The sequence below is a fragment of the Phaseolus vulgaris genome, chromosome 2 (assembly GCF_051622355.1).
Source record: "Phaseolus vulgaris cultivar YP4 chromosome 2, ASM5162235v1, whole genome shotgun sequence".
In the NCBI taxonomy this organism is placed as follows: domain Eukaryota; kingdom Viridiplantae; phylum Streptophyta; class Magnoliopsida; order Fabales; family Fabaceae; genus Phaseolus; species Phaseolus vulgaris.
Genome location: NC_143499.1, coordinates 33559914 through 33582484, shown reverse-complemented (window position 1 = coordinate 33582484; position 22571 = coordinate 33559914). Strand labels below are relative to the sequence as shown.

Here is a 22571-nt window from a genome sequence, read left to right as displayed (position 1 = left end):
AATCACTCTTCCGGATCTTCTTTTCTAAAATGTATTATTTTCAATTCCAAATTTTTTTTTATCCAGAATAGAATTTTGATTTTTGTTTCTGGATTTTTATTTCCAAAACTCAATAACCTCTTCCAGATTTATTTTTCCAAAATATATTATTTTCAATTCTGAATTTTTATTTTTGGAATAAAGGATATTTTTGGAAATTAAAAATATATGTTGGGTGCAGGTTAAAAATGATTGGGTGTAAGAAGATTTGCCTTATAGTGGTTAGTGTGGCTTCATTCTAATGGATAATTAAATTTTAGTGAAAATTATTTTCAAGTGGATAATTTAATTCCTAATGGGATGAGGCGAGAAAATCCAAGCCTCCAAATGGGAGAAACTTTCTAACATTGTGGTAGAACTTGGATAATGAAATTTAACTTAAAATTGTAAGAAAATTAGTTTGACTTAATTCTTGTGCAGAACTCTAGGATCTTATCAAAGAATTCGTACAATTTGTGACTAATCCTCCTCAACTTATCAAATTTAAGGGATTGTGGCGTTGTTTCTTTCCTTCGTTTTCCTCAATCCACATTTCCCTTTTGTTTCAAATTTTTCGTTGAAGTTTGAGATACTGAATTTAAGATTCACTCAAGAGATCATATGCTCAAGTCTTGTACTAATACAACGCACAAAGATTTTCCAACTAGCATGTGCTGTGCCATTCTGAATTGGAATGTCGATACCAAAAAGCCAGTGGACAGAGAACACTTTCAAGGTCAACGTGGGGAAACACGAAAGATTCCGGAGTTGAAGGAAATACAAAGCTCAAAAATTTGTTAAAAGGAAAGAAAAAGTTCCCCTCAATAAGAAGTCCTTCTACACACCGCTTGGTTCTTTCATTTTCATACATACGCTTCCAATCCAACTTGTCTCTTGAAAACACTAGTTCTAAATACAAAAGTTTGAAATTTTAGTTACTTGGTTTGTATTGCTCTATTCTTGTCTTCCAATTTTGTCTTTCCGAGTTGAGCTTGAAACTCATTGCATGTTTTCCATTTAATACTTTCTGGATTTTAATTTAGGAGGTTTCACTAAAGGACTAAAGAGGATCAAGAATAGTAAAAGGCAAAGACCACACATTAGTGAGATCCTATTTTCACTTTTGTTTCTTTACTTGAATTATGGTAGGTACTGGCGATGAAGGTGGTCGTCCTCCCACAGGAAACAAGTTGCCAATTGTGCTAATTGATGGAAAATCCTCCCCAACTCATCAATCCTTAGGGATTGTGGCATTGTTTCTTCCATTTCTTGTCCCCAATCCGCTTTGCCCGTTTGTTTCTAATTTTTCCTTATATAACACTTTTACTCAAATACAACGCACCAACATTTACCAACTAGCATGTACCACTCTGAACTGGAATGTTGATACCACAAAGTCAGTCAGCGGACAGGGAACTCTTTCAAGGTAACATGGGGAAACATGAAGATTCAGGAGTTGAAGGAGATACAAGCTAAACAAATATCCTTTTAGTTAAAAAAGATTTATGTCAAAATTCAATGCACTACACGAATCTAACCGCTGTAAACTAAATAGTAACAGAGTAACATTCACAGCACTACATTAGACAATCCACTCCCATTGCAAACCTGACCTATAGTTGAATTCTATTAAGAAAAAATAGACCACTAAACAGTGAGAGATGAAAATTGATAAAATAGAAATATTGCCAGAAACTGCAAAATAGTGCAAGAATCTCATGGGAAAAAAATCCTTCCAGCACCATAGTTATATGGAACATTTATTTAAAATAACAGACCAGTATGTTATAAAAGAGGAAATTACAACAAATTCATCCTTTTCCACCAATAATGCTACAGCCAAGGTCAGCAAAACTGCATCAATAAAGAATACAAAATATGATTAGATAAGACAGTGGTTGGTAGGTACTGCAATTCTAAATAAGAACGGACCTAATCACAATTTCAAAAGACTATAATAGAAAAAATTCAAAAAAAGAGCAATAAATTCAAAGGAACAACAAAGGTGTTTTTCCTACAAGATAATGTTCAAATTTACACCATATCTAATGATGAACCATTTAAATCTAAACTTTCTTCATGGTTCGACCTATAGTGTTTTTGTTTTAAGTTCCATAATTTCCTCTACCTCAAATATTGCACTACCCTTCATCTAATAATGCACTATGCTTATTACGGTATTTACAAGTCTTCTCTACACAAGGCCCTACTACCCAAGGTAAGATTGACCACATCCCTCTCTAATGCAATCATTTTTAACCATATATATATATATATATATATATATATATATATATATATATTATTTAGTGTGTCCACTCATATACTATAATATTTTCATATTTGCACTACCATGCTTATTTCCTTGTTGGCATTTTTTACTCACTAATATTCAGTTCTAAGAAAATGGTTACTTTGGTCCTTGAAAGTGGAAGACACCGTCACATTAGTCCTTCAAACTAAGATGTTGTTAAATAAATTCCTAAACTTACATAGTTACCATCATTCTAGTCTCTAAATAAATGTTAATACTGTCACCTCAGTCACATTATTTTTTAATTTTATACAAATTTGATTGCTGATTTACACTTTCAGAGACTCTCTTTTACTTTCATCATTTCATGTAGTTTAGGGACTAATAATGTGACAACGTCCTACAAATATAGGGACCAAATAGTTTGTTTACTCTTCAATACCATATGACTAAACAATTCTTATAGTTATGCAGTAAGATTTTCCTTTAATCTTCAGTGGTACTTTTTCTATCACTAATAATAATACAGCACTACTTCATTTCACTCAACCGTTTGAATTGTATGGCTTATCTTTTTCTCTATTTTCTCATCATGAAGTACTGTGGTTCCAAGCCACTTAAATTATGTGACGTATGGTATGGCCTCCCATTTTAACTATAAGGCTCAAACCGGTGTATCTTTTGCTAAACATACATTTCACATACTATGTTTAACATCTACTTATACAAAATTCCTATGTTCTCAAAGCATGTCTCCACATCTCTACATTTCCATTCGTTTTCTCTCTCAACTCTCCATCTAGTACTATATAATCGACAAAATGCATGAATCATGACATCAGCTCTTCAATTTGTTCCTGAAGGTGAAGTTCGTGTTTAGGGTTCTGAAATTGACCAAAATAATAGTCCCTATAGAATCCCAGAGAAGCAAACATAGCTGGTGATTAAAAGTCTCCCACTGACTTCGGTTTTTAAAGGAATATCAGAAGCTGACTTTTAAATGTAATAAAAGAGACTCGCACTGTAAGGAACTAATTTAAAACCAAGATAAATCATTGCCCCTCAGGCTTCATTACTAAAAACCAAGTTTCTCATGTTACATATATAACAGATTGGTGCAGAGTTTCCCAATCAACTCTCCTTCTAACCAACTCCAGAATCCCAACCCAAAGGTTTGAAAAAACATTGAATCTCTAGTTGCACACCAAAAACACAATGCATTCATAACTAATAAGAGCACGTATGGTATTACAACATCAGCCTCGAAGTACTAACATAACCTCTATATAGTAACCCACCAGCAAAAACAAAATCTAATCAAACAAAAGGAATCGAACATTAAAAAAAACTAAAACAAAATTCACTTTTGCATTAAGATTTGAGAGCTGCTGCATACTTGGAGGTTAGGGTTTTCAAGAATAATACCTCATTTAGGTGGAGCGGAGAAATGTTGGAGGAGATCATCATAAGGGTCCCTCCTACCAGCAACTTGGCTAATTTGGGCATCCCATGCAAGCTGAGAATTGTGGCGTTCGAATGTCCAGAAACCATAGGGTCGCATGGGGTAGCTCCACATCTCCTTCGTCTTCGCGCACCTGTCCTTCACTCTATAAACGTGCTCCCTGAACCTCCGATCTCTTTCCTTCGGGTCCTCCATCAACTTCAATACCAAGTTCTCCGCAAATTCCATGATGAAACCCATTTTTCCCTCTCTTCTCTTCCCTTCCAATAGAAAAACAAAATTAAATCTGTTACAAACCCTAAATTACCAAAGCGAACCGTGACGAATGATTAGGAGGATAAACGTAATTACAACAATTAAATCCACGAATCTGGAACCTTTCGAAAAAATATACGAAGCATTTAAGAATACTAAAAGTACAATTGAAATGGTTGAAACGCGAGAATTGAGTGTGAGAAAGCGTTTGCAACGTTACCTGTTCCGATCAGCACCAAATGAAAGGGGCTAAGCTTCCCTGCTGCCTTTTAAACTCGCTAAATCCACTCGTGAATTTTTGTTTTTCACTTTGCTGGTTTTTATTTACTTCCTGCACCCGATTAATTGTGATATGCACTCAATGTTTAAGTTAAATGACAAAAACGCCTTTACATATAAAAGGAGTATGGATCAAAATTCTGGAATTCTTTTTTTCTGAAATACGCTTCCAGATTTTATTTTTCAAAATTTCTTTTGTAATGTATTTTTTTGTATTTCGTAATTTAAAAAAAAAATTAAAAAATCAATTCTAAAATTTTATTTTTAGAATATAAAAATATATTCTGAATTTACTTTTCTAGAATAGATATGTTTTTCAATTCTTGAGGACAATTTTAGAAATTAAAAACTGTATCAGATACAGGTCACAATTCATGGGGTGCAGAAAGAATTAGTCCTTTAAGAAAGAACCTCGGCCCAACGTTCCTAAGTCCATTAGGCCCACCTTTTAAGCTCAACAATTTCAGGGGTTTTACTATTTACACTTTCCTAGACACTCCCTTCCTTTATTTTTATTGTTATTACCCAATATATTTTTTTTATCTAAAAATATTATTAATCTTAAATTCTATTCTTTACATTCCACCTGGTTACCCCTTTAACCCTTTCCACCATTTTTTTTCCTATTAAAGATAAGCAAGATTTACTCTAATTTTATTTCATTAGGGAAACTACTGAAACATAAAAGAGTATTAATTCATTTATTAAAAGATTTATCAGTTCGCACACTTGTTTAATAGAAATTACAAAGGAGGTAAGCAAGTATGATATATTTTCAAGTATATTATCAGTACTCAATAATTTTTAAACAAATCTTTTAAATTTATTCCAGGTTGATATTGCAATTAATGATTTTATTAACAAAGAATAGTATGTTATTGAATATGCCAACATAAGTACAAGACAGCAAAGTGGATGCATTGAAGAATGCCCTCTTAGAAGGAAGAATTGGGTGTGCTGTGTTTCTGAGGTGAAGTACATATTTTTACTTTTAAAACTCAACAAAGAAAAAGAAAAAGGTGTTGTCTAATATAGTTTATTTTTAAAAATTAATACAAAATAATTACAAAGTATGTATAGTGCATATATTTTTAAAATTTAATGAAAGAAATTAGTAAATACTTTGCCTCTATAAAAATTAAGGAGACTAATCCATTGTTTTCACTTTAAGTGAAATCAATAGATTAAATAGAATTTTTAATCTATTAAAACTGATAGTTCAGTTTTTCATAAAATTGTGTTTTTTTTTTTATGTTTTTTGGGTAATTTTTAAAAAACTTTTTGAGTGAATTATTACTACTTTGTGAGAGAAATACTTATATGCAAAAAAATAGTTTTTAAAACACTTTTTTTTTTAAATCTTAGATCATATAGTCTTGTTTGAAGAAGAATTTCTAAAATTTAGAACTTGTGTGTTATGTGTAAACTCAAACTCAAGTGTTGTTCCTTTAATTCTTCTCACTTTTGTAATGCTGATTATATAGGGTTTCTAATTTTTTTAAGGTAATCGCGTATTACTTGTGGGTAAAATACTTTTGTAGGGTTGAAGAGTTATATTCTTGTAGTTTTTATATAGTAAAGATTTGTGTTTAGTTAAACCTCGGTTGTTGTGGCTAAGAAACTAGATGTTGTTCTTGTGGGAGAGTGAACCAATGTAAAAGTCATTGTGTGATCTTCTATCTCTCTATATTTCAATTTCTGCATTTTAATCTTGAATAGTTCTTGGTTAATTTAAATTTTAACAAGTTGAATTTTTATCTGGTGAAATTTAATTGATTATTTTTTTTTTTGTTTTTGAACTGAAATTAAATTTTTAACATGTTGATTTGCATTATGGAAATATTTTAATCGGTTGATTATTCTAAGAACTTTATTCTAAACTCTTTTTCAAGAAAATTTTGAAAGTTCAATTCAAACCCCCCTCCCCTCTTGAACTTGGCCTATCTTTTTAGCATATATATGTGTCTCAAAAGATTTATCTCAAAAACATCTTTGACACATTTGGAACGACAAACTTGAATCCTATTTCCACACCTTTTGTTTCACACTACAAGCATAGTAATGAATAGTTCCTAAGGATAAAGGAATAAAGTTATATGAAAGGTATTTCATACACAAACATTATTGGTTTTGTGATGTAAACAATGGTTTATCCAAGAATTAAGTTTACCATGAAGAACAAAACACAAATATCAAGTTTCACTTCGTAAGAGAGGATATTTCTTGAGGATCTATAAAGATGATGAAGGTGTCAAGAAATCATAATCCCTCTCATATGATTTTGAAGATTTTGTCAGGCAACAAGTTCTTTCATTGCTTGGATTTATCTAGTTATTGGAGATTGAATTCAACGATAAAGACATAAAATTGTGAGAGTTTCAAGAGTTCACTAAGAGAGAAACTTTCTATAAGCATAATGAATTTTGTCATGGATGTAGATGGAAGTTCATTAACACTTCACTTCACATTATTTCTATATGTGTTTTTTTCTTATTCTTCATTTGTTTATCTTCTACCATTTACATTTGAAATCTCATCTCTATTATCCTATTAACATTTTTGTTGGTAGACACTTCTATAGTGAATTTGTTCGGCTTATTCCACAATACAAAAGAATCAAAAGCTTTGAAGTGTTTAGATAAAGGATCTTCAAATAGACATATTTAAGAGATAAGGTACCTTTTTTTATAAATCCTTCATTATGTGAAGTTAGTCTTTAGAATAAGGAGTGATTATATTTGTATTCTTCCTATGAGAGTTTCTTTGTAACTTTTAAAAACAACATTTGTTCTATTATCAAGAGTGATATTGTGTACTCACTCAAGAGTTGACATTGTGTACTCATGTTTTATCTCAGGGGAAGAAGACAAAAGGATATCCAGGAGTAACTTTGTGTGCTCAAGTGAGGTAGAAGTGGTAGTGTAAAAATATTTGTAATCATATTCATAACTAGAGCCCCTTCATAATTGGAGCCCTTTACAGGTTGCCAAAGAAAACTATACATAGTCTAAGTTAGGGTGAACCAACTTAAAATTAGAAAGTCTTACATTATTGTTTTTATCACTCTCGCACAAGCTATTGTTTGGTTGTCATAAATGTTTTGTTGAAATATTTGGGAACCTTTTCAAACTATTATACAACCTCTTTAAAGTGTCTAATGAACTACTTATTATGAAGAAAAAAATTTGAAGTAGTTTTCAAGCTCTATTCAACATCTTTTCTATAATTTACTTTTTATTTCACTATAGTGTTACTGTCTTTATTGGAATTTTTGAGTCAATGTGTTAGTTGCTTCTTTTGACGATTTTACTAATTCAAATTGAATACGTGTCTTGTTATATAGTTTTGTATTTAGCCTCTTATTTTTTGTTGTATAATATTTTGATGAACGTCACACTTAATTATGTTTGAACTTCTTATCACATGATAGTCATGTAGTCTTTTCTCATAAACACCCTTTAAGATAAAGATATTAGTTCATGAAAACTACTCATGATTTGTTATGATCATAACCAAGAATTGTCTGGACTATCTTTATCTATAAGCACTAGATTGTTTTAAACAATCGATTGGTATAAGATTGTTTAAATTATATTTTCTTGGTTTAACAAAAGTAGTGCAAACAATACCTAACTAAAAAATAACTGAAAAAAATATTAATGACTTATGTGTTTGTATACATATTTATAATTTTATTTTATTGACGTTTGATATTCTTAATTATCTACCTTTTTAAAAAAAAATTATAAATTACAATGAAGTGAACTTTTTAAACATGAATGTTTTAATTTATCATTTTTAATTAATTTCACCTTTGAGTACTCTTTTTCCTATAATTTGATGTACATGTATTATTTTATAGGTAGATTCTTGAAGTATTTGTTACTTTAAAATAGAAGTGTAGTTTTTTGGATTTATAATTTGCTTACTAATTTTTGTAATTTTTTGAAGTTAAATTTATTACACGAGATTAATGTTAGAATATACGTAATTAGACTTCACATTTACTAAGACCCACCATAATCAAGGTCCTTTCACGTTTTGATGAAAAATGTTTTGGTTTGACTTCATGTTTTAATTGATATACACAACTTTTATTTGTTGTCTTCTCAATAAAAAAACCCGCACAAGTTTTTTCAAAAAATATATATCTTTTATAAAAAAAAACTTTATATTATATTTGATAATCTTTCTTACATTTGTTTCAAAAAATTGTGTGGACGTTAAAGGCATTAGAGACGATGCACATGTTTCAACTTTTCCATATTTTCTCTTTACTTGAATGAGGAAAAAAAACCATGAACTTTGTCATTCCTCACTCGAAATCAGCGACATTCAGTGGATACAAATGCGTAGTTTACTCGCCTTTCCATCTGCATGAATAATTGAACAACAAAACCAAACAATGCATAAAGAACAAAATGATGCGAAATATAGGTATTTTTTCTTAGGATATCCTTAACTATACTCTTTAAGCTATTAGATAAATAAATTTCTTAAACCTTTTACAAGAGTAAAATAAAGTAAATAAATAATTTTTTTTTATTTATAAGTAGAAATATATTTCAATATAAACTAAACTATAAAGATCCTATCCCATAGTTTTTTTAAAATTTATTTTATAATTTGTGTATAAGTTAATTTAAAGTAATTTAAATTTTATTTTATAATTTGAGAATAAGCTAATTTAATGTTATGGAAGAATTTATTTTACTTTTTTCTTATTGTTTCTTAAATATTTATAAAAAAGTTTGTCAAAACATATTTTCAATATCAACATGTCACAATTTATTTTAATTTTGGTGAACACTTCCATTTGTGAATATTAATGGGACTCTATGAATAAAAACTTTAAAATATATTTGTAGATACTTTTTAATAACAAAAATATAAGCAAAAGAAAATTAAAATACCTTTAATCTAACATTAAATCTAACTCTCTAAAGGAAAATGTCTATTTTAGAGGACTGATAGTGAAAAAAAGAAGAAAAAACAAATATATTTACTTGAAGTTCTTAATATCTCAACATAGATGCATTCAGGTTTTAATTCAAATTTTGTAAAGGCCGAACGTCAAGATGCTTAGAATCAAGGCCTATAATATCAAAAATTTAATAAATATATAGATTTGTATAAAACATTTGTTAATATATCTCAAAATTTAAGTTACTAATTACATATATAATGTTGGAAAGATTCACCTATTAACAAAAGTTAATAAATAATATTTCATTTTTCAATTGATATAAAAATATTAATAAAATCATTTAGTTACAAATTATTTTTATTTATATCTTTTAATTACAATAATAAATTTAATTACTCATCTTATTCTTGTCGTTAGATGGATTTTTTTTTAATTCTTTTCTTTACAAGTCATTGATCAGTTTATATACATATATATATTGGCAAATTCTTCCTGCACCATATCAATTTTAACCTTCACCATATCAATTTTTTAAATTTCCAAAACTACCCTCTTGCACCATATCAATTTTTTAAATTTCCAAAACTACCTTTATTCCAAATTAAAAATTCAAAATAATAATTATAATTGAGAAATAAAATTTGTAAAAAAATTCTGAACAAAAAACTAAAAATACATTATGGATAAAAAATTTCAGAATATGTTCCGAAAATTGAAATCCAAAATATTTCAGATAAAAATTAATAATTTTTCCCATTTTTGTGTAAGGTTATTTTCGTCATTTATGAGGGATATTTTTGTCATTTTCTAGAACTGATTGGGTGCATGCTGAAATTGATATGGTGGAGGGAGAAATTGCGATATATATTTGAGATAAAATCACGAAGGGCCCAAAACACCAAACGTGGATTCATCCATGCTTCGCTGCTTGTGGTAACTCGTTGACTGCATGGGCTTTGAGGGTCCAAATTAAGGCTGTTTTTTCTCTACCATAATTTCTTCATGCACTGATAAAGTCCAGAAGCATTAGTAATGGACCTCCATTGGACAAGTTTTGCTCTTTGTAACCATCACTGTCTTAGGCATAGTATTCTTATATATAAACTATTTGCACCATTTATTCACTTCACTATTCTTACTAATTACAATTCATTTGGGTTTTTCATTCTCTTCCATCTTCTCTCATTTCTCTTTTCTCTCTCATCCCAATAACAAAAAAATTATTAAATTATAATTAATTGTAAAGACTAAAATAATTAGATTAAATTAAAGAATATTTTAAAAATTAAAAAATTATTGATAATTAAAATAATTTATAAAGTAATTTTTAAATTCACATTTTAGCTTGTGAGAGTTTTAGTTATTAATATTTTAGATTCTAAATTAGTAATATTAACTAATTTAAATATTAATTTAGAAAATATTTTATAAATTTTATTAATAATAAAAACCACTTTAATACAATTAATTTTTTAACCTCTAAAATACTATCTAATTTAGTTAATATAATAATTAATTATTTTTTATTTTGATTGTTATTTAGTGAATTTCTAAAGTTAGTCACGCTCTCTTCTTATTCTCTTTCTTGTTTTGCCTATGTGGTTCATGATCTGTGTTATCTTGAGTTTTTTTGCCATCTCCAAATCCAAACAAACGTATCATGCGCCACTATAAAGTATTGAAAAAGTTCAAATTATTCATACTTTTAAGTTCAACCAGACAAAATGTTTTTAATTGCACTACGTATAGTACAATTTCAGATCTTCAAATAGATTTTAAAATAGGTAATTTAAAAATATTTTTTAAATTATATAATTTAAAATATATTTTAAATTCTTAAAATATATTTTTTTAAATTTTTTAATTAAAAAAATATTTGAAATTACATAATATAAAATATGTTTATAAATTAATTTAAAATACATTTTTAAATTCCCATACTTCAGATTATATTATAATCATACTACCGTCGCTATATAGAAATGCGGGAAGAAAGTATACGGGGACTAAATAAATTATAATGCCCTTTTAATGCTAATACGCGGTATATGAAAATAACAAATTAAAATAAATAATTTAAACATATTTTTAAATCTTTAAAAATTGAAGGTAAGAAAACTGTACACCTTCTTAATACATAATATAAAAAGAGAATAAAATACAACGAGAAAAATAAGATAAAAAGATTTTGATTTTTTTTATTAAATATGTTATTTTAAAAAAATATCTTTAATTTAAACTTTACACCTTTAAGATATTTGAAATAAGAATTTTTTTAAAATATTTGAAGTAAAAAGAATTATTAAAATAAAACAGTGTTATTTATACGTAATAAACAAATTTTTATTATACATTGTATTATAATATCACAACATTTTAAAATCTTAACTCTTACTAAAAATTTTGTTTATCACTTAAAAAAAAATGCCACCATTTATTTCAGTAATTTTCTTAAACATATTTAACAACAAAATTGCTGAGATGGATAGTAAAGGCTTAATATACTATTACATTTAACAATTCTATCCATTTCCATCTAATTTTGAAAATTTTAATATTTTTTAATGTCGCTTTTTTAATAATAAACCCAATTTACTCAACGATGTAGTCTTACCCAACTTAAATGTCGCCGGATTAAGTTAGGTTGAATTGATGCCTGAAAATGAAAAAAAATAAATGAACTAACACAAACCAATAAATTTTAATAAAATTTAACTCACAGTTTCCTTAAATTGTACTCGTGATGATCATCTATATATACATATTTGTCTATTAAGAAGATACTTTTTTTTGCAACTTTTAACTTTGTTTATTTGTCATGGTTTAATTTTTATTCAAATTCTTTTTCTTTTATGTCAGTTTTATTTAAAAAATAGAGAATTTTAAGAGGTGTTTCATTTTTATCGAAGTATTAAAATAATTTACGACAAAATATATTATTTAGATAATAAAAGTTGGTAATAGTAATTAAATTACTTAAAATTAAACAATTTTAAATTTTACCTTAACAAGTATAAATATAATTTTTTTAAAGTTAGAATTTAAATTTTTTCATATTTTTTATATTTTCTTTATATCTTGGTATTCGTTAGGACTTTTTTTGGCTAGAAAGATTTATCTTTAGCTAAGGTAAACAAGTTTTTTGGATTGACATTTATTATGGTTAATTTTGTATCGATATTTTTAATTATTATATTTTTGTTCTTGAAATCAATGTTATTCTTGTCAATAGTTTTATGTTTATTGTGAAGCTTTTCAACTAATATCAACTTAGATATTATTTTTCAACATACATTAGTTAAGAAAAATTTGACCTGACACATCAAATATATAGTCATAAAAGAAAATCTCAACTACTAGCATTGTTAACATAAATCTGATCAATACAACCTTGAATAATTGTACTCAATATAAACTAAAAGCAATTTTGGTTGACATCAACTAAGAATTTTTTTTCTCAGTGTTAGTTAGAAAAAATCTTAATGAACATTGACAAAAAAATTAACATAAATCAAGATCAATTAAAGATATCATCAACATTTTATTAACAATTGTTTGATGTTCAAGCACGATCAAATTGAATTCCTACTACTATGAGTTTTCGTTAATACAAATCCGCTATATTAGCAATATATCAATTATGTTTATTGGTAAAATAAATAAATTTAGAATGTTAATACTAATAATTAAATTCTGATTAAAAGAATTAATATTTGGAAGGAAAAGTGTAACCAGAAATTTTGATTGTGGGAATGAAAAGGCATCCTATTGGAATGGAAGGTGGAAAAGATTTACCACAACTTCTTCATTCTTATCTTCAAGTCTGAGCCAAAATCATTATCTCTACTCTACTCATTCCAACTCCACAAAAACACCTACATCCACACCCACACATTCCGATCCACACATCCCAATCAATTCTTCCGAATTTCTAACCACGTTTTTTGGTGTAAAAAAAGGAAATATAATAATAATACTAAAATAAGGTCAAGAAAAAGTAGTAAATAAAATTATGAAATGTCATTGTTCTCAATAATTGTTACCACCCCTCTCTGTCTTCTTTTATCAACTTAGAAACACAAATTATTCCTTCACTTCCACTCAAATAACTATAAAAAGACTACTTTTTTTCTTTCTTTCTATTTTATGTATCCTTAATTGTTTTTTCGAACAATTTTAATTGTACTCGTAAAACGTGAGTTTAATAGCTGAGTTGCTAATAACGAACTAATATATGGCAATAGTTAAATATACAAGTACCCAAAAGAAAAAAAAAAGATCAATTGCTTATTTACGTTTTGAAATAAAAGGTAATATATATATATATATATATATATATATATATATATGATTGATTAATTTCCCCCAAAAGCCATTTTACTAAAGTTATTATTAAGATTGCTTAGTGCATGTTGGGATATTATTTTGGACCCTTTAATAAGCATGTTAAGAACAAGAGATACACTACAAATCCTTTCTTTTAAAGTTTGTTTGACACCTTTTTCAGTAGATTTGTCAGCTGTAACCCAAACATGTTAATCTTTGAAACAAAATTATTAAAAGCCCTTTTAGTTTTAACTAAATATTAGAGAGATACTCGTTATTATGAGACAATCCCCTTCAAGTGGTATATAACTTAACTAAGACTATAACTATACTTAATAAAAAGAGTAAATCATAAAACAAAAGTTGAACCCAAAAGATAGTTTATGATGTAAAAGAAGCTGAAAACATAAACAGTAGAGTACTAGCAGTAGTGGCTCATTCTAATCCTAACATTTGATTTGACTCGTTAATAGATTTGTGTGGGGGCTTATATGGAATGGAATGATAAAAGGAAATGAAGCATTGGGTTGAATTAGATTTGAAGTGTGATCGAGAAATTGGTTGAAGATGTAAAGCACCGACCAGCAGGGATCTAGTTTGGTGGAAACTGGTACTTTTAAGGAAGCAAATGGTGGTTAGCAATGATAGATATGCATTGCAATCACTAAGTGTTTGAGGTCTACCTATTCCATATCAAAGCTTTATGAATAATGGACAGGATTTAGCTTCCACTACCATTCCTTATAAAGAGAACATCATTTTGATTTCTTGTGATACTTTTTTCATGCAAGCATGTGGGAGCAATTAGTGCTGCTATTATAGCCACAAACAAATTATGCTGCGTTTCTGCCTTCAAAACAATATCCTAATTATGTCTCTTTTACAACCATAACGTTTATCACACTCACTTAACTTATTTCTTATGTCTAACAAATATCATACAAACATACTTTCCTAATTATGTTACGCGTTTTGGTAGAAATATGCTGTTCCTTTTTTATCAGAGGTTATTTGAAGGTAGAATTAGAAAATTCAGTTTTGTTATTTATCTTGTTTTTAGAAAATTAGGTAGTACACTGATTAGAGATAAATTAAAGTTTTTTCCTTTGTTGATTAATTTTTTTCCTTTTTATTTACAGTAGTATATTTGTCCAACATAAATTAATATAATTTAAAATAATTAATCTGACTTTCAATTAGTGATGCGTTATTTCTTTTGTATATTATTGTTGCTCGTTACTATCAATTTTGACCAAAAAATTTATACTGGTTTGTTTTAAAAAAAATAGATAAAATGAAAAATATTAAAAAATAGTTGGATGAAATGGAAATAATTGTAACATAAAATTAGGAAATGTATTAAAAAATAAGAAATGAATGGGTTGAGATGGAGGTGGAATATATATTATTTATTTGTAAAATTGAGTCCGTACATTTATGGGTTAAATTTGAACTGAGTTCTTGCATTGCATGGTCCTTTTTGTTCCCATTGTTGGTTGCGGAGTCAACAAGCAAAGACGTGCTGGGTAATGGGCATGATTGAGTTGTGTGGGAGAAAGGAAAACACTCTCGGTCACTACTGTGTTCTCCTTCTGAACTACTAAATTGTGCAACATTTGCTTCACATTATGTACAATATCTTTGCCAAATTTCTAAAAAGCTCAGATTATTTTGTCGGCTTCTTCCTAACTTGGTCCCAGAACTTTATCATTCTGTTTTTTCAGTTCACATTCAAAGCGCTTATTACTCCCTCACATGCTCCTCATATGCCCAATTTTGCTTCTAAACATTACTAACATTTTTAGCTTTTAATCAAATATGATCATCAAAACAACAATTCCATTGCCTGTAATGAACAAGTTTAAAGTTTGTGAGTGCAACGCAAGAATGTCAAAATATTGGAGACTAAGATTTTCAATCTGTAGCCACAAACACACAATTGCTATGATGATGGCCCCAACTGTACCTAATTTGTCAGAGACTCTATTGGGACTTGTCTTTTGATGTGGGTGCAATTCTAGGCACCCTCTGTTCAGAGACCATTCCTTTGTATTCTTCATTTCTCATTCTGTTGAGTGGGAATCATTTTACAAGGATCAATGCTTAAAACTGCAATAATAACATAACCTTTTTTAACATATTCTACTATTCTAAAAAATTATTAATAGCATTCTCGTTCTCTTATATAGATGTTACCTATAAACGCCTCTAATTAAAAACATTTAATAAACTTATAATTTCACATTCTACTTTTTCCGCAGACAAAACAAATCATGATAATAAATTTCAATTCTATCAAAATTAAAATTAAAATTCTAATTTCAATCATAAGTTTTACTTTTCTAAATTGCGTGCCAACGATCATGTATGTACTGTTCAAAAAACATACAAACACAAAACACACATAAACGTGTATTAGCCAAAAACATGTTTGGTGGGTTAGACAAACAATGTCTCACGGTGGTAACACAATTAATATAGATAAGCTTATTGACCAAAAATAATCACCATATTTAATATTACGAATTAGGATCATATATTGAAAGAACTAATCGTACTTAGATTAAATTATTTTATAAGTTTCTGAAATATTTGAAAAACTTTAATAAGGTATATGAACTCTTTTGCAAGTTTTAATTGGTTATGTGAATTTAGGGTTACATCTTTAAAATTGACTTGTATTTGTATTTTAATGGAGTCTTCTTTTTACTAACTGTCATTAATAAGCTAAGGTTACATTCACAAACAGTGTCTATTACTTATATTACGTTTTTTTTCAGTATTTTTTTTGTTAGACAAATTTGACGGAAATGTTAATATTGATGAAAATGCTAATTTAATCAATATCACACTAGACTTTATTGAAAATCTTAAAAATCTGTGAATCTAAAATCTCACTTAACAAGTCAAACTTATGATTTTCATTATTTAATAAAATTTAATTAAAATAAAGGATTATTTATAAGAAAATGATAAAATTGTGAATAGATAACTTGTTTAATCAACTTCAGCAATATGATAATTCAAATTCATCAAATAAAGTAAGTAAGGATTTTTGGGTTAATTGGATTAAATTCAAATCAAATCGATTAAATTTAAACGTAATTTAGATATCGAATTTATGCTTTACAAATGTAGTAATCCGAACTAATTAACTAATGTACTTTTTATTATTAATTATTATATATTGTTATAATATAATTATATTTTTTATAAATAGTTCTATTATTTAATTTAGGTAAGCTAACTACAAGGTCGAATGCATTTATAAAATCGTGACGAAAATTCTATCAAGAAGGTTAAAAAGGGTGTTAGGTAAAGTCATAGATCAAAAGCAATTTGTGTTTCTTAAGGGTAGGGGTTTCATGGATAGTGTGTTAATTGCAAATGGGACGTTAGAGGAGGTTGAGAGAAAGAAAGAGACTTGTTTGTTTCTAAAATTAGATTATGAAAAAGCATATGACTCAGTAAGATAAGACTTTATTTATTACATGTTAAGAAAACTAGGCTTTTGTTACAAGTGGATAGAGTGGATAAGGGCATGCCTTGAGTCCTCGGTGGTGTCTGTTTTGGTGAATGGGGTCCAACATCAGAATTCAAAATGGGTAAGGGTCTTAGACAAGGTGATCCACTGGCACCCTTCCTATTTCTTGTTGTTGCTGAAGGTCTAGAAGGAGTTGTCAAGCAGTCAGTCTCAAAAGGAATACTGCAAAGTGTGGAAGTAGGTGAGAACAAAGTCAAGGTCAATATGTTACATTATGTTGATGATACTATGTTCCTTTGTAAAAATAGTATTCAAAATGTAATGGCTCTAGAAGCAATTCTTTGCTATTTTGAGTTAGCACCAGGGTTAAAAGTAAACTGCAAAAAGTAGGATTGGTGGAATAGGTATAAATCAATCACAAATGGACAACTATGCATTTATGCTTATTGCAAGGTAATGTCTACCTCGTTTACATACTTAGGATTCGAGGTAGGAGGCAGTCAAAGGAAGGTCATCTTCTGGGAAGGTATTATAGAGAAGATTAGGAAAAGGTTAGACAAATGGAAATGTAATTTCTTATCGTTGACAAGGAGGATTTGTTTGCTTAGATTTGTTCAATCATCTCTCCCTCTTTTTTATATGTCTTTCTTCAGAATGCCAGTGACAATGGTGAATACCATTAAGAGAATTAAGAGGAAATTCCTATGGGGCTGGGGGAAGGAAGGAAGGAAAATAGCCTGGGTCGCTTAGGAGAAGGTATGTGAATCTAGAGAGGAGAGGGGATTGAGGATAAAAGATGTTAGGATTTTTAATAATGCTTTATTAGGAAAATTGATTTGGCGACTACAATCAGAATCAGAAGGTCTGTGGAAGGAAGTTTTGGACTCAAAGTATGGAGGATGGAGAGCCTTAAAAAAAGAACTGGAAAAATAAGGAGTCTGTGGTAGAGGGATTTGAAGAAAATTTGGGATTTGGATGAGTGGGAGAACGACTTCGAAGATAAAGTTAGCTGGGTGATAGGAGATGGAAAGAGTATAAATTTCTAAGAAGACAAGCAAGGAATTGAGTGGGAGATTTCCACGTCTCTTCTCATTATCAGTTTTGAATGACAAATCTATCTCAAATGGGGCTTTGGATTAACAATAAGTGGTTTTGGAATTTGGAGTGGAGAAGAACTTTGTTTAAATGGGAAACGGAGGAGGAAAGAATTTTATTGTGCTTTTTAGAAGATAACAATCTACTGAAATATAGAAAGGAGTCTTGGGTCTGGATGGATGATGAGAAGCTAGTATATACAGTTATCTCTACATATAGGCTCCTAAGAAATGAGGTAAGTGGGGAAATGAGATCTCTTTATGAAAATTTTTGGAGCATCAAAGCTCTTCCATCTACACAGGTAGTAGCCTGGCGAATTTTATTAGATAGGTTACCAACTTGTGTTAATTTGGAGGGCAAAGGGGTGACTCTGGTAAGTAAGCTTTGTGTAATGTGTGGGACAGTAGAGGAAACAACAAAACATATATTTTTTTTGAATGTGAAATTGTGTGGTTGGTATGAAGTATGAATAATAAATGGGTAGGAATAACATTTCTCAATCATTGGAAAGCTAGAGCACATTTCATGCAATTTAATCTAGGTTGGGCTTCAAAAGAGGTGAATAGAGTATGGGGGTGTATGTGGATAGCAGTGATAAAGGAGATTTGAAAGTGTTAGATATTATTAGATATTATGAGATATTATAGATATTACTAGATATCTCTATTTATGTAATGGGCTTAGCCCATATGTTTCTTTTCTTATATAAACATAGCTATATGTGTTCAATATACATAAGGGATTTACCATATTCTTTCTTTTCCTTTTAATATGGTATCAGAGCATAGGGTTATTCAATTTTTTTGGTGAACCCCCTGTTCACTGGCAGTTTTCAGCCACCGCCCCACTGTATCGCCGGAGCCGCCACCGGCGCCACTTCGCCGGAGTCGCCGCCAGACTATCGTCGGAATCTGCAAAGAAACCAAATCCTTTTTAAGAATGGTAAAATAGATAGCATTAAGATCTTTTCGCTTGCACAACTTAAGGTTTGGTCTTGGATAACAAGTAAAGATAAATTAACTAATTTCTCATATCCACAATGGTGTTTGGAGCCTATGGAGTGTTTGAGAGCTATTAGAAAGAAAGCTAAAGGAAGAACAAGTTGAGGGTGATGAGGGGTTAAGTGCAGGTGTAATCTGAAAAAGGAAGATGTTGAGGACTTAATGAAGGATCATAGTTGGTCAAACTAATTGGGTTTTGCTGGTAGTCAGGAAAGTAGTTTTTTGATGAAACCAATTTGTTTAAAGGTTTCCTATGATCCATAAAGTAAGCGGTGGTTTGATACAATATAAGATGCAAACATATGAAATGTGGTAGGGTTATTTAATTCATTGGAATAAATCCTTGTAATATATTTTTACTATTTTTTTGGTATATGTTAGCAAAAGTTTGAGAAGGTGTGTGCTCTTGTTTTGCAAAATTTCACATGACAGCAAAACATGTGGTTTTGGTTTTTTGAGCAAGTGTAGCAGTAGGAGTGAAAGTAAGGAAGGGATTTCAAGAGGGAATGACACATTGCGAGGAAAGAAGATTTGATTTAGCCATGAAGAGGAAAAAAAGGAAGGAAGGAAGGAGGAACGGGTGGTTGCTCATTTTATATAGTTTTTTGCTGCATAACACATGTGCTCATAAATCTGTTTGGTAAATAGTGTGGGAAAGGTATTAAGAGAGTACAAGCGGCATTTAAATCATTAAAACTGATTTTGGTTATGGAATTAAATGCTTTGACCAACTGTTTGGAGTTTAAATAAGTTGTTTTACACTCTTGGTTGTTAATCATCAAAGATAAATTATTCAAATCAGTTTTTGAAGAATTCAAAGTGCTTTGGATCATTCTTAAGAATGGAATAAGATTGTGTTGTATTCACCGTGCTTTAATCTTTGATTGTATCCAGGTGTATTCCATTCCTTTCTTTATTGATCATTGTAATTCTGTGTGAATTGGTGTTGTGCAATTTCTGAGGTTGTTCTGAAAATTGTGTGGTATTTGCCAAAGGTGGTGTGTGTTCTTGAAGGGTTAAAGATCACCACTTTGGTGTGTTGTGTGTAATCAAGGTTTTGATTACTTAGTGAATTCTCAGTGGTTGCTAAAGACTGAATGTAACTCTTGGTAAAGAGTGAACCAGTATAAACACTCTATGTTAATCTCTCTATCCTTACTCTCTTTAAATATGTTTTTGCTTTGATTTTCAACAATGCTGATATAAACAACCGATTGTTTCGCAAAAACAACCGGTTAATTTTCTGTAATCAAATTAAAAATAATTTTCTAATTGGCTGAAATGATTTCTAATTGATTGATTCTTCATTGTCTTTCAATCTACCTTCAATATTTGTGAAAATCTTTCATAAACAATTCACTCCTTCTCATTTAAGGCCTATAATTCTAACAAAATTCAATACACCTTTAACCTTGGCTGAAAAATATCCTAATATATAATAATTATAACCTTAAGATCACATCCTATATGAAATTGAGGGTGGAAAGAAAATGTTTGGAAATGGATATTAGGAATGGTTTGCTAAGAATCATAACACAAGGCATGTTATTCATTTGTTGAAAAAAAAAAACAAATACACAAACAGGGATGACAATGCAGGGCGGACTGCATAAAAGTTGACAATTTTATTAGTTCATCTTGTATAAGAGTTGACATATAGGTCAGTCCGCATAAAAATATATTTTAAAAAAATTAATGTAAAATAATTTTCAAATATAAATTTTGAATAAATTTATTTTTTATTTATTAAATAAGTTTTTTTTTTCTTATTTAGATGAATTAGATAGATGATTTCACTGTATTATTCTCACGTCACATGCATAATAAGATATATGTAAAAGAAAATTATTATGATATTCTAATTTTCAATGAAATTTGGATTTTTATCGTACTAATAAATTAACTAATAAAATATTTCATTAAATATATACATTTTTTAAGGTAATACATGTAGTCACATGATTTTCATTTTAATTGAAAAGTAGTGTAAAATAATATCTATAATACTATAATTAAATTTTATAAAAAAAAATTACTTAGACCTGCCTACTACATTGGATAAGTATTGAAACCTAAACAATCTATCTGTTTCAAAAGACAAAAAAACACTATTAAATATCAAACAACTATAAAACCTAACAGAATTTTGTGAAGGTATTACGAATTAGGGAGTTTCTTCCTCCACCTCCATGTCTTTCTTCCTACACCCCACACTTCAAAAAATATACTCAAATTACCCTTTAACATTTTCATTGAATGTTTTTTTCTTTAATCTCAGAATGTGGAATTCAGAAACTTCTCGAGTTATAAAATCTAAAAATTTAAAATTTATGTTTCAAATTATACAATATTTCAAATTGCACAATCCAGAATATAAATTTATATTTCAAATTACAAAATTTAAAAATAATTTTAAAAATTTTGTGAATAAAAAAATTGTTGATAAATTTTTTTATATAAATAATAACAATATTTTCTTCATTTTATTTTAGAAAAGGATTAAAAATGAAAAAGAAAGACACGTGGATGAAGAAAAATTAAAACAAAGTCATATCTTATATGAAAAAATTAAAAATAAAAACTTACTAAAGATTTTGAAAACACATTAAAAATGCTAGAAACAACTAAAAATATTTGTTTACCAAGAAACACTAATAATGTCACACAAAAAATTTCCCCAAGTTAAAAATTAATTAAAATTACACACGAAATATGCCATATTCAACTCAGCAAAATTAATACATACCCAAACTAAAAATTCATTTCTCTCAAACCCACCATGCCTATATTTGGCATTCAGGCAAATCTTAAACCTCTGATGCATCTTACAATTGTCATGACCTTATACATAAATAATATATAATTTAATATTTTACACATGTTATGGCATTTTAATAATTTATTCGATAACACAAAGTGACTTAATTTATATGTTTGGAAGGTCCTCGACATTGAATTTAGATTCATTGTGATACAAAATTAAACATATTTGGAATTAATCACTGGTGTAAAAACAGTGACCCTATACCTGTAAATGTTTAAGTCTTGTCCCTTTGGTAAAGACCTTATATATATAATCAGGATAAGGTACCGACCATGCATCATAGTTTTGTTTTATGAACCTAAATGATGCAACCTATTGTTTGCTAATAAAACCTAATCTTCCTAATTCTATGAAATGGGTGTGCAAGCATGTTAATTAGTCTTCCTTACTAATCACTAATTAGCCAGCAACTTCACTCACCATTAATTTGGTCAATTATTGGTTCATATTTTATCTCATAGTGACAAATAATTTTTGTAGATGGAAAGTCCGTATCAAGGGTGACGTATAGCTTGTTATACTTGTCAAGATGCATGCATATATACGGTGCAAGTTACAACAATTGAACCCAAACTAAACAATATATGAAACATGTTTATCATTTTAAATTATGATAATGATGTGATGAAAATGAAAAGGCCTCCAT

General features: G+C 28.9%; 1 protein-coding gene across 4 annotated transcripts; it reads right to left on the bottom strand.

Moving 5' to 3' along the window:
- Window positions 1–1673: 1673 nt before the first annotated feature.
- Window positions 1674–4356, bottom strand: LOC137817137 (NADH-ubiquinone oxidoreductase). 4 transcript variants are annotated; one of them, XM_068620375.1, is made up of 3 exons: window positions 4210–4356; window positions 3698–3989; window positions 1674–1872 (listed from the first exon to the last, which is right to left on the bottom strand). In XM_068620375.1, the coding sequence occupies exon 2, from the start codon at window positions 3972–3974 to the stop codon at window positions 3699–3701; it is 276 nt and encodes a 91-aa protein (XP_068476476.1). In that variant the 5' UTR covers window positions 3975–3989; window positions 4210–4356; the 3' UTR covers window positions 1674–1872; window position 3698. The 4 variants fall into 4 exon arrangements, with proteins under 4 accessions (XP_068476476.1, XP_068476475.1, XP_068476478.1 ...); XM_068620374.2 differs by having other exon boundaries at window positions 3698–3994; window positions 4210–4345; XM_068620377.2 differs by lacking the exon at window positions 4210–4356 and adding an exon at window positions 4155–4198.
- Window positions 4357–22571: the final 18215 nt, after the last annotated feature.

What these genes read in the sequence shown, in the direction of transcription:
- LOC137817137 (XM_068620375.1), bottom strand. Translation starts at nt 3,974, where the DNA reads ATGGGTTTCATCATGGAATTTGCGGAGAACTTGGTATTGAAGTTGATG.